Consider the following 13,547-nt stretch of genomic DNA (forward strand, 5'->3'; position numbering starts at 1 on the left):
GAGAGTGGAAGGGAGACCTATACCGTTCAATTTTTTTTAATGTATTCAGGTATTACTATTTATGTAAATAAAATTTGTTTAAAGCCAATTATACATTCTCGGAGATGACCTAACAACACCGATGCCAAGATAGTGTCAGGACCAGGAGCACAGGGCCTGGGCCTCACAGTCTCTAATCAAGCAATGAAGGGGTCAGAGTGCTCTGATGCCTAATGCTGAGGAAACTCTTGAGTCCCACTCATTGATGTCCACCTTGTACCTAACTTCCAGTACCCAAAGTACCTCCACTTTTTTTTTTTTTCAAAATGACGTGTCTGGGGCGCCTGGGTGGCTCAGTGGGTTAAGACTCTGCCTTCGGCTCAAGTCATGATATCAGGGTCCTGGAATCGAGCCCCACATCGGGCTCTCTGCTCAGCAGGGAGCCTGCTTCCCTTCCTCTCTCTGCCTGCCTCTCTGCCTGCTTGTGATCTCTGTCTGTCAAATAAATAAAATCTTTTAAAAAAAAATGCAAAATGACGCGTCTACTGCCAACCTGTATGCTGGCCAGAACCTGAAGCTACAGTTGCTAATTCCGCCCTAAACAGTGGTTCAAGCCTTTCGTGATGATTGGTTACGTAAGATTGATTGACACCAAGGAAACCCAATGAGTGGCCCTGATGGTCCCTGGGAACTCTTGCAGGAAACTCAAGACCGGCAGGATGAAAGATTACCTGACCCGGTGCCCAGCAAGCCATTCCTGAACCATATAAATATGTCACAAAAATACCTGGAAGAGTACTTTCTAACAGGTCAGTCTCCCTTTTAGGATGATGATCATGATGATGTCGATAACAGTATTTTTTACCATTCATTCAATGCTGCTACATGCCAAGTGATATTCAAGATGCTGGCGAATAGCGCTGATATTGTCAAGTGGGAGAGACAGATTATAAACATAATAAACAGTAAACAGCTACTATTTACTGAGGACTTGCTATGTTCCAACAACTTTTGACATACATTAACTCACAACCAGCCCGCACAGTGGATGGCACTCTCCCTTTTACATGTAAGGAAACTGAGGCTCGGAGAAGGTGAAATGACCAAAGTATAAAGTGGATGACCAGAAGAGGAAATCGGGTGCATCTATTTCAGGACCCTGCTAACTGCTTCTCTTTCAGGGCAGGACAATATTCCCTTGGAAGGGGAGTTCGCAGTGAGGATTCACAGGACAATGATAAGCTCCAGAGTGGAACTGCTTAAGTTAAGTAAGCAGCAGACACCAAGTGGTACCACCTTGCTCAGAGCCCCACTGAGTAGGTCAGCAGTTCTAAAGCCCTCCCTGTGTCCTGGCTAGCTTTAGACTCATCCATCTGTACGTTACACCAGGGCATGTCCACTTTCAGTCTCCTAAGTGAAACTCCCATTATTCCACGAGCCTGGAAATTTCAAGGGCCAAAGCAGTGGTTCCTGCAAGCTCCTTCCCCATCCCAACCCCCTCACCTCTGCACCACTATCACTATCTTCTGCCTGAACACCAGCAGCAAAGCTGTTGCTCCTATCATCTGTGACCCTCTGAGTAGGTTTGCAAGGGCTTCCACGTTCACACTTCGGGGACTGCAGTCTCCAGGTAGCCCTCCCTCTCCCCTTCTCCCCCACCCCCCTCATCGCATAGCCCCTACAGCAGAACTCTCCAGACGAAGCAGACAGTGCTCGCCCTTGGTCACACCAACTCACAGGAATCCCCCCACCCCACACAAGCCCAGCCGGAAACACAGGAAACCCAGCCATAAGAGCAGACGCCAGCCAGTTGCACCAGGAAAAACGCTGAATGTAGCCAGGAAGGTTGAGTTTTCTTCATAACTTGATCACCAGCAATCAGGGCCCTGACTGAAGGCATAACCAACCTGCTACCTGAACCTCCCAAACCTCTCAATCACTAATGAAAACAAAGTCAGCGATCTTAAACTTCAGTCTAAAAATTTTCTGTAGGTGCTTACAGAGAATTCTGAGGCCCCACGCTCCAGGAATTCTGATTCAGTGATTCTAGGCTGGGGGAAACATCTTTTGGGGATGCTTTTGGGGAAAGCGTTTTGTTGTTGTTGTTGTTGTTGTTGTTGTTAGCATCCACCTTTTTCACAAATTTGCAACGGAATGACAATGCTGATAAGTCACAAACCACTATGTCCACTAAGAGAGGTCTGGTTTGCAAACTATAAGAGACTCTTTTTTTTAAAAATAATTTTTATATTTTTTATAAAAACATATATTTTTATCCCCAGGGGTACAGGTCTGTGAATCACCAGGTTTAAACACTGCACAGCACTCACCAAAGCACATACCTCCCCAATGTCCATAACCCCACCCCCCTTCTCCCAACCCCCCTCCCCCCAGCAACCCTGTTTGTTTTGTGAGATTAAGAGTCACTTATGGTTTGTCTCTCTCTCAATCCCATCTTGTTTCATTGATTCTTCTCCTACCCACTTAAGCCCCCATGTTGCATCACCACTTCCTCATATCAGGGAGATCATATGATAGTTCTCTTTCTCCGCTTGACTTACTTCGCTAAGCATGATATGCTCTAGTTCCAGCCATGTCATCGCAAATGGCAAGATTTCATTTCTTTTGATGGCTGCATAGTATTCCATTGTGTATATATACCACATCCTCTTGATCCATTCATCTGTTGATGGACATCTAGGTTCTTTCCATAGTTTGGCTATTGTGGACATTGCTGCTATAAACATTCGGGTGCATGTGCCCCTTTGGATCACTACGTTTGTATCTTTAGGGTAAATACCCAGTAGTGCAATTGCTGGGTCATAGGGTAGCTCTATTTTCAACATTTTGAGGAACCTCCATGCTGTTTTCCAGAGTGGTTGCACCAGCTTGCATTCCCACCAACAGTGTAGGAGGGTTCCCCTTTCTCCGCATCCTTGCCAGCATCTGTCATTTCCTGACTTGTTAATTTTAGCCTTTCTGACTGGTGTGAGGTGATATCTCATTGTGGTTTTGATTTGTATTTCCCTGATGCCGAGTGATGTGGAGCACTTTTTCATGTGTCTGTTGGCCATCTGGATGTCTTCTTTGCAGAAATGTCTGTTCACATCCTCTGCCCATTTCTTGATTCGATTATTTGTTCTTTGGGTGTTGAGTTTGCTAAGTTCTTTATAGATTTTGGACACTAGTCCTTTATCTGATATGTCGTTTGCAAATACCTTCTCCCATTCTGTCAGTTGTCTTTTGATTTTGTTAACTGTTTCCTTTGCTGTGCAAAAGCTTTTGATCTTGATGAAATCCCAATAGTTCATTTTTGCTTTGCTTCCCTTGCCTTTGGCGATGTTCCTAGGAAGATGTTGCTGCGGCTGAGGTCGAATAGGTTGCTGCCTGTGTTCTCCTTAATCTCACAAAACAAACTGAGGGTTGCTGGCATAAAGGGGTTAGGGAGAGGATGGTTGGTTTATGGACACTGTGGAGGGTATGTGCTATGGTGAGTGCCAGGAAGTGTATAAGCCTGACGATTCACAGACCTGTACCCCTGGGACTAATAATACACTATATGTTAGTATTTTTTTAAAAAGTAAAATAGAAAAAAGAGAGAAGTCTGGTTTAAATGTAATTCCGTACAAAGGGATGTTATGCAGCCCTAAAAATGAAAATATAAAAATACTATTTTATAAAACGTATAAAACGTATTTTATAAAACATATAAAGTGAGCAATCACGTGGTTAAGGCACAGGGGTGGAAGGAAATGTTTTGTGTCCTCTGTGACCATATTAGGAGTATTCATTCTTATTCCAAAACCAGTGTTGGGTGTTTCTTACTAATAATACCAGGTAATGGGCTGAGCCACACCTTCCTTTTGCAGCCACAACACACGACGGCAAAAGCACCTTCAAACTGACACTCAGATTAAGGCGCAGACACCATCTTTGTAGGTGGGCCTTGTCGTGTTGAACCCAGTTCTGCTTGTTCCGGGCTTCTGAGCAAACCGATTAACTCTCTGCATGACGTTTTCATCATCTGTCACTTGGGCTAAAATAGATATACTTTGTGGTTGGATTTTAGGTCAAACTAAATAAACGCTTACTGCTGATGATAGTAGTATAATAATTACTACAATACGAAACGGATATGTACACAGTACGGTAATAAGGTGATCTTGCAGGGCCAGAGATTAACGCACTCAATTCCAATCTCATTTCCCCTTCACCGCCCCTGAAAGGTGATGACAGTGGTTTACAACTTCCGCAAGGGCTTAGGATATGGTCCAAAAACTCTTCCTGCTCTTCAACCCAAAGAAAAAACTCAGGTCATTTCCGGGGCGGGGCTTCGAGGAGAGAGGCCTTACAGCTCCCTGTCTAGGCAGTTTTCCACTGGTGGGAATCGAAACGCACTTTTCCGATTAAGGTCGTCCTCATCTGAGGTCAATTCAAGGAAGGCCGAGATCACACCGGCAGCCAAGCCCTAAAGTGGCACCATTGTTCTGCCTCCTAGAAGCCCACAGAAGTATTTCCTTAACCACAGCCTCAGCTCTAGAGCCGCACCGATACCGCGCTCTCTACGGGGCGGAGCCTCGGAAGGGGCGGAGCCTCGGAAGGGGCGGAGCCTAGCGTGACATTTTGCGACTTCGGTTCCGCCGGCGTCCCTTGAAATACCCGCGCAGATCTGTCCGTGTGAGGAACCTGGGATTCGAAGGCCCCAGGCTGAGCCCTGCGCCCGTGCTGCGCCACCAGAACCCCAGGACTCCGGCCCCAGGAGGCGCCCCCAGAACTCCAGGCACTCTCTCTCTCTCTGCGTCGCCCGGTACCGCGCTCCGCCGCTCCCGCCGCCTCACCTGTCGTCGTCGAGACCTGTCACGGCGTGCAGGACCGGGTCCCTCACACCGCCGCCAGGCCCCGAGAGCGCCGCCCGCAGCGCTGTCCGGGTGATGGGCAGCTGGCCTCGCAGCCCCGGCGCCTACCCCGAGCCCTGCTGGGGACCACCGCCAGGAGGACCCCGCCCTGCCAAGCGCCGCCGCAGAACCCAGGAGCCCCGCGGACCTGGAGGGGCCCCAGGCCGCGGACACACTCACCTCCGTGGTGGTCCTGGCCACCGGCTGTGCCCTGCAGCTGCTCCTGGACGACGTAGACCTGGTGCTGGAGCCCGAGCCGACGTCGGCCCTGCAAGTGACCGTCGGAGAGCTCACCCTCGTGCTGGTCCCCGAGGCTCTCCTGCGCTCCGGAGGGCAGGGCCACTCGCCTGCCAGCCTGGAACGGGGCGCGTTCCCGAGCGCGCCCGAGCACGACGTCGCCGTCGAGCGGGGCCTCTTCTGCGTTTCTGCCCCAGAGATGGCCGCCCAAGCAGAGGCCTACGAGGAAGACGCCGACCCCGAGTTCCTGCCGCCTCGGATGGACCCTGCAGCGGGCTCCGTACCTGGGCTCCGCCCCTGCGCTGCAAGGGTGGCCAGCCCCCACCCGCAGGGCCCCACACCCGGTGCCTGGCCTTGGGCCCCCACCCCTAGTCCAAGGAGACGCTCTCCTCTCCGCTACTTCAACCTGGACGCCCACCTTCTGGAGCCATTCCCCAACTCGCCACTCCAACCTCTACCTCCCTCTCCGAGCCCAGGCCCCCACGCGCGCCCCCAGCGCCTTCCGGGTCCCTCTCCCAAGGCCCGGAGGCGCCTATTCCAGGAATGAACTGCTCCCACAATCCCTTGACACCCAGCGGGCCCTTGGGAGAGGCTTCCAGGAGCCGCCGTGTGTACACTGCACAACCCGCAAGAATCACCAAGCATGAATAACGGACAGATGCTCTTTTGATGCAAGCTGCATTGCAAAATTTTGGATCAATGGCGAACCGAAACATCTGAAGGGAAATCACCTCGGCAACGAAATGGTGCTGGAAATACAGTGTGCTTCCAGAAATGCGAAACGCTGCTTAGGTTGTTTTCTCTTAAGGTTACGCCTAAGTAGCTCCATTCTCCTCAGTTTCGCACTTCTTTCTAAAACCCATCCTCTCCCCAGCACCCTACCATTGCACCTCTTCCTCCAAAATTAGACATTCCTAAAAAAAATTGGGGCGGGGGCGGGTTGCGCCTGGATGGCTCAGTGGGTTAAGGCTCTGCCTTCCGCTCAGGTCATGATCTCAGGGTCTTGGGATCTAGTCCCGCATCCGACTCTCTGCTCAGCGCGGACCCTGCTTCCCCTCTCGCCCTCTGCCTCTCAGCCTACTTGTGATCGCTCTCATTCTGTCGAATAAATAAATAAAATCTTTAAAAAAAATTTTTTTTTCTTAATGGGTTTTGCCCCTAATGTCCCTGCTAGTTTATGACAACCTTGTCATTTTGACTTTTTGATAGCTGTAGGTGTTTTTGGAGAATCTAACAAATAGGTATACTGGACAAATGTTTGTTGGATACAAAACACAGAATGAGGAGCGATGATCGTGTGCCCTCCTTTTCTTAATGAGAAGGTTACCAAATGGTCTAACTAATATTGCTGGGTTGGGGGGATTTTTTCCAAAAGAATCAACTCTTTTGCATGATTTTCTTCCAATAGATTTTTAATAAAATTCTCCAGAGTTGGAACAGTTTCTAATTCTAAAGACTCTGTGTTTTGATAGTTCTAAGATCCTGAATATATTTTGTACATTGTTACTGGCATATAGAAATGATTCGTTATGTTGTTCTGGTATCCAGAAATATGATTTAATTTATTTAATGCCTTATCTGTAGATTATCTTGCTTAACTAATAAAGAGAATAATAGGACCAAAATAATGAGAATAATGTCTTGTTTTTACTAGCCTCTTACATTTTATTTTTTATTTTTTAATTTATTTTTTATTTTTTATTGTTTAACTAGCCAACATATAGTACATCATAATTTTTTGTTACAGTGTTCAATGATTGATTAGTTGTGTATAACACCCAGTGCTCACCCGAACAGGTGATCTCCTTAATACCCATCACCAGTCACCCCTCCTCCTACCCACTTCCGTTCTATAAACAGGGCATCCCTATCTTGTACCTTGTATTAATGCAAGTGCTTCTAAATTCTCCCATAAAGCATGATGTGTGCGTGTGTGCGTGCGCGCGCGTGCTCACGGTTGGTAGATAACCCTTATCCTGTTGAAGAGGCTAGTTTTGAGTCTTTCTAATCATGAAAAAATCTTGGACTTCTGTTTTGTCTATTTGAACCGACTACAAAGACTTTCTCAATTTATTGTAAATGTTGGCAGTTCATTGTGTGTGTGTATACATAATATAGCTGCATGGAAACTTTGGGTCACTGGGTACATACAGAAACCTCCCAGCAGAGCAAATGGGACCAGGCTTGGGGCTTCAGGGATCTTAAAAATTGGATGTCCTCCTGTGGACTTGAGAAAGTAGAAAGGAAAAGAGAGTAACTGCTAGGTCACTTTAAGGGTTTTTAATGTTAAATTTTAATGCAAACTTTTCTGTATGTATAGATGACTTTCATACTTCCTTTTTTAATCTATTAATGTGGTGATGTGCACCTCCTAAAAATGGAATATCTTTACCTTTCTGCTATTCCACATTATTTGATACAATTCTAGTTCTACCTTGGGTTCTTTTTTCCTTTTTAGCTTTGTTTTGTTTTTACAAACAACCATATATACACAATTTCTAATTTTAAAATATATTTTATCAGATTTGCCTCATATTTGCCTCATAATGAAATAAATTATTCATGATAAAGCTAATGTCAACAAGATGCTCATTTTTTCTGTTGAACATTAATAATTATTATTTAGATTTGCCAGCATGCTTTGCCAGTGTTTTTGCTTCACTTTCCATTCTCGCATTCTACTCCTTCATTCCATCCTCGTTTTTCTCCTTACCAAGTATGCTCTTTAAAATTCTTTCAGCTTAGTGTGTAAAGCTTAGTTTTGCATGTCTGCAAATATTCTAGTTACACCCTCAAACTTCTATAATATTCTAGTGAGAGATGGAATTCTAAAATAATTAGAGACACCTAGGTGGCTCAGCCAGTTGGGCGACCAACTCTTGATCTTATCCTGGGTCTTGATCTCAGAGTTGTGAGTTTAAGCCCCATGTTGAGCTCCATGCCCCGATGGGCTCCACACTGGGCATGAAGCCTACTTTAAAAAAATAATAAAATAAAATGAAGGGGCGGGGGGGGAGGTTGGGGGAACCAGGTGGTGGGTATTGGAGAGGGCATGGATTGCATGGAGCACTGGGTGTGGTGCAAAAACAATGAATACTGTTACGCTGAAAATAAATTTTAAAAATTAATAAAAATAAATAAATAAAATAATGCCTATACTTTCTCACTACCTTAAAGATATTGCTCTAGGGGCGCGTAGGTGGCTCAGTCAGTTAAGCCTCTGCCTTCAGCTCAGGTCATGATCCTGCGGTCCTGGGACCAAGCCCCACATTGGGCTCTTGCTCAGCAGGGAGCCTACTACTTCCGCTGCCTGCCACTACCCCTGCTTGTACTTGCACTCTCTCTCTCTCTCTAACAAATAAATAAAATCTTAAAAAAAAAAAAAAGATATGGCTCTATTATTTGCCTTGTCACTTATTGTCAAAGTTGAGAAGATTTCTGTCATTTGTACTGCCATTCCTTTGCAGGGGTTCTGTTTACAATTTACTATTTTTCTTGACCTTGATACACTACAGTGTCAATGTGATGTGTTTAGTGGGTGAAATTTTGCTTGCTGCAACTCAATGAGCTTTTTTAATCTGCAGAACTAACTTTAAAAAAAAAATCTCAGAAAAGGATGAGTCAGTATCTCTCAGACCATTGAATCCCTCTCTAATATCTGGAACTTCGAATGGATAAATGGTGATGCTGCTTAATCAATGCTCTTACCCTCACATCTAATATCTATATTCTGTTTTTGTGGCCTTTATGATAACCCACCTTCTCTCATATAATTCACTGATTCTGTCCTTTTCTGTTTTCAACATTCTGTTTAGGTTCTTTATAAGACAGTGTATATTTCAAATACTGCATTTTTCCTTTTCAAGACTTCTAATTGCTTGTTTTTTAAAATATCTACCTGCCCTTATTTCACAACTTTTAATCAGTGTCATAGAAACTTTTCTTATTTAATGGATATCTCATCCTTTATCTCTAGAAGAATTTAGGCATTCTCATTTTAAATTATGTATCAATTAGCCCAATAATTCCATTTCCTCAAGCATAAAACCTCCAATTATTTGGCAGCTTTTTTTTTCCTTTCCCCTATGTTCATCAGCTTTGCTTCCTAAATTCCACATATGAGTGAAATTATATGGTATTTATCTTTCTCTGACTGACTTGTTTCAGTCAGCATAATACACTCTAGCTCTATCCACATTGTTGCAGATGGCAGGATTTCATTCTTCTTGATGGCTGGGTAATATTCCTTTATATTCCTTTTATATCCCTGACATCTTTATCCATTCATCAGTCAATGGACTTCTGGGCTTTTTCCATAATTTAGTTATTGTTGAAAATGCTGCTATAAACATTGGGGTGTATGTATCCACTCAAATCTGTATTTTTGTATCCTTTGGATAAATACCTTGTAGTGCAATTGCAAGGTCATAGGGTAGCTCTATTTTCAACTTTTTGAGGAACATCCATACTGTCTTCCAGAGTAGCTGCACCAGCTTGCATTCCCACCAACAGTGAAGGAGGGCTCCCCTTTCTCTGCATCCTCACCAACATCAGTCATTTCATGACTTGTTAATTTTAGCCATTCTGACTGGTGTGAGGTGGTATCTTATTGTGGTTTTGATTTGTATTTACCTGATGATGAGGGATGCTGAGCATCTTTTCATGCCCATTAGCCATTTGGATATCTTCTTTGGAAAAATGTCTTCTGCCCACTTCTTAACTGGATTATTTGTTTTTGGGGGGTGTTGAGTTTGATAAGGTCTTTATAGATTTTTGGATACTAACCCTTTATCAGATATGTCATTTGCAAATATCTTCTCCCATTCTGTTGGCTGCCTTTTAGTTTTGTTGATGATTTCCTTCACCATAAAGAAGATTTTTATCTTGGTAAAGTCCCAATACTTCATTTTTTGCTTTTGTTTCCCTCATCTCCAGAGACATTAGTAAGAAGTTGCTATGGCCGAGACCAAAAAGGTTAATGCCTTTGTTCTCCTCAAGGATTTTGATGTATTCCTGTCTCACATTTAGGTCTTTCATACATTTTGGGTTTATTTTTGTGTATGATGTAAGAAAATGGCCCGGTTTCATTCTTCTGCATATGAATGTCCAATTTTCCCAACACCATTTGTTGAAGAGACTGTCTTTTTCCATTGAATATTCTTTCCTGCTTTGTTGAAGATTAGTTGACCAGATAGTTGTGGGTCCATTTCTGGGTTTTCTATTTTGTTCCATTTACTTATGTGTCTGTTTTTGTGCCAGTACCATACTTGTCTTAATGACCAAGGCGTTGTAATAGAGCTTGAAGTTCAGAATTGCGATACCTCCAGCTTTGTTGTTCTTTTTCAAGATCGCTTTGGCTATTTGAGGTCTTTTGTAATTCCATAAAAATTTTAGAGTTGTTTGTTCTAACTCTTTAAAAAATGCTGGTGGTATTTTGGTAGGGATTGCATTAAATGTGTAGATTACTCTGGGTAGTATAGACATTTTAACAATATTTGCTCTTCCAATCCATGAGCATGAAGTGTTTTTCCATCTCTTTGTGTCCTCTTCAATTTCTTTCATAAGTCTTCTATAGTTTTCAGCATAAAAATCTTTTACCTCTTTGGTTACATTTATTCCCAGGTGTCTTATGGTTTTGGGTGCAAGTGTAAATGGGATCAATTTGTTGATTTCTCTCTCTGCATCTTCACTGACAGTGTATAGAAATGCAAAAAATTTCTGCAGGTTGATTTTTTATCCTGAGATTTTGCTGAATTTGTGTGTCAGTTCTAGCAATTTTTTGGTGGAGTCCTTTGGATTTTCTACATAGAGTATAATGCCATCTGCAACTAGTGAAAGTTTGACTTCTTCCTTGCTGGTTTGGATGCCTTCTATTTCTTTTTGTTCTCTGATTGCTGCAGCTAGGACTTCCAGTATCTGTTAAATAACAATGGTGAGAGTGTATATCCCTGTCTTGTTCCGGATCATAGAGGAAAAGCTCTCAGTTTTTCCTGGGGACACATTTTGAGTGGCAATTCATTTTCTGCTCTATATTGGAATTTTGTGTGTATATCATAATGGCTCCCTAAGATCCAGAACTCAGAGCCAAACATATGGAGCTCAGATAACTTGCCACTAAAAAATTATATTTCTCATCCTCAAACAATAACACATAGCCCAGTTTCCAATTTCAATGCTGTAGTGATGCTGGAGTGGACTATCTCTGTCCCCACTCCATCAGGACTGCAACTGAGAGTATTAACAGATAACTCAGCTGAGTTGCTGTCCAAGAATTACCTTCAGCCTCCAAGGAAACCTCCATGGAAAGTCAACTTCAACCTTCAACCCCAACAAAAAGTCCACTCCAATGATTGTCCAGTTAAGAGATGCACAAGCCCAGTTCCCTTGGTTCAAGACAACTCTGCAGGTCTATCCCAATTCTAGAGCTCTCCATGGATTGGTTGAGGCTTTTGTTGCAATGGTATCCCAGTTCAACTTCTCCATCTCCTCAGTCATATTTTCTTTGTTCCTCCCAATTCCTACATGCAAATCTCCATTACAGCTTATACCAGGAGTTATCATAGGAAGAGGCCACTAAAATGGATTTCAGAAAAAGAAAAAAATAAAATAAAATGAATTTCAGAACTACATCATGGAGCATGAGCAGCACAAGGCATGCTACAGCAAAACAGATAAGATCTTTTTTTAATTAACATATAATCTATTATTTGTTTCAGGGTTACAGGTCTGTGATTCATCCATCTTACACAATTCACAGCACTCACCATAGCACATACCCTTCCCTATGTCCATAATCCAACCACCCCATCCCTCCCACCCCCCTCTCCTCCAGCAACTCTCAGTTTGTTTCCTGAGGTTGAGTCTCTTGTGGTTTGTCTCCCTCTCTGGTTTCATCTTGTTTCATTTTTCCCTCCCTTCCCCTATGATCCTTTGTCTTGTTTCTCAAATTCCTCATATCAGTGAGATCATATAATAATTGATTTTTCTGATTAACTTAATTCACTTAACATAATACCTTCTAGTTCAATTCACGTCATTGCAAATGGCAAGATTTCATTTTTCATGGAATATTCATGCAATATTGCAGCCATGAAAAATGAAATCTTGCCGTTTGCAATGACATGAATATACGTGAATGAATATATATATATATATATCACATCTTCTTTATCCATTCATCTGTTGATGACATCTAGATTCCTTCCATAGTTTGGCTATTGTGGAGATTGCTGCTATAAACATTCAGGTGCATGTGCCCCTTTGGATCACTACATTTATATCTTTGGGGTAAATACCCAATAGTGCAATTGCTGGGTCAAAGTGTAGCTCTATTTTCAACTTTTTGAGGAACATCCATACTGTTTTTCAGAGTGGCTATACCAGCTTGCATTCCCACCAACAGTGTAGGAGGGTTCCCTTGCCAACATCTGTCACTTCCTGGCTTGTTAATTTTAGCCATTCTGACTGGTGTGAGGGGGTATCTCATTGTAGTTTTTATTTGTATTTCCCTGATGTTGAGTGATGTTGAGCACTTTTTCATGTATCTGCTGGCCACCTGGCCTGGATGTCTTCTTTGCAGAAATGTTGATTCATGTCTTCTGCCCATTTCTTGATTGGATTATTTGTTCTTTGGGTGTTGAGTTTGATAAGTTCTTTATAGATTTTGGATACTAGCCCTTTATCTAATATGTCATTTGCAAATATCTTTTCCCATTCTGTCAGTTGTCTTTTGGTTTTGTTGACTGTTTCCTTTGCTGTGCAAAAGCTTTTTATTTTGGTGAAGACCCAATAGTTCATTTTTGCCCTTGTTTTCCTTGCCTTTGGCGATGTGTCTAGGAAGAGGTCGCTGCAGCTAAGGTTGAAGAGCTTGCTGCCCATGTTATTCTCAAGGATTTTGATAGATTCCTGTCTCACATTGAGGTCTTTCATCCATTTTGAGTCTATTTTTGTGTGTGGTGCATGGAAATGGTCCAGTTTTATTCTTCTGCATGTAGTTGTCCAATTTTCCCAACACCAATTGTTGAAGAGACTGTCTTTTTTCCATTGGACATTCCTTCCAAAGCAGATAAGATTTTAATCAATGGTGAACTTATTGACATACTGGTAGAAGGGAACACACTGGCATTGGCAATATCCCAGGCATTTGAGAAATTTGGGGGACAGAGTGATAAGAAGTAATATTTATAAGCAATATGGAATTGAATGGCTGTTACTGGGATAATCAATACATTCAAGATAAAGACTGAAAGTCTAAGGGTGATTAATTTCAAATGAAAGAAATTCATAAAGTCTCCTTGACAGCATACAAATAGCCTCCTTGAGATAAAGGGGTCAATCGGAGACCCCAAAGATCCAACCCAGGATTCACTGTAGAGATTAATTCACTGTAGAGTACCTAAAAGATTAAATTCTCAAACTAGGCAAGTCTGTAATGAT

At 43.0% G+C, this 13,547-nt stretch overlaps 1 protein-coding gene across 1 annotated transcript; it reads left to right on the plus strand.

The window, feature by feature from the left end:
* The first annotated feature begins 4,835 nt into the window (after window positions 1-4,835).
* On the plus strand, window positions 4,836-5,658 carry LOC101685825 (proline-rich protein 23B-like). Its single transcript, XM_004762514.3, is given in 2 exon segments — window positions 4,836-4,999; window positions 5,001-5,658. Coding segments are annotated over 2 exon segments (747 nt in total). The 5' UTR covers window positions 4,836-4,910.
* Window positions 5,659-13,547: the final 7,889 nt, after the last annotated feature.

This window comes from Mustela putorius, unplaced genomic scaffold (assembly GCF_011764305.1).
Source record: "Mustela putorius furo isolate JIRA1106 unplaced genomic scaffold, ASM1176430v1.1 tig00003834_pilon_pilon_pilon, whole genome shotgun sequence".
NCBI classification, from domain to species: domain Eukaryota; kingdom Metazoa; phylum Chordata; class Mammalia; order Carnivora; family Mustelidae; genus Mustela; species Mustela putorius.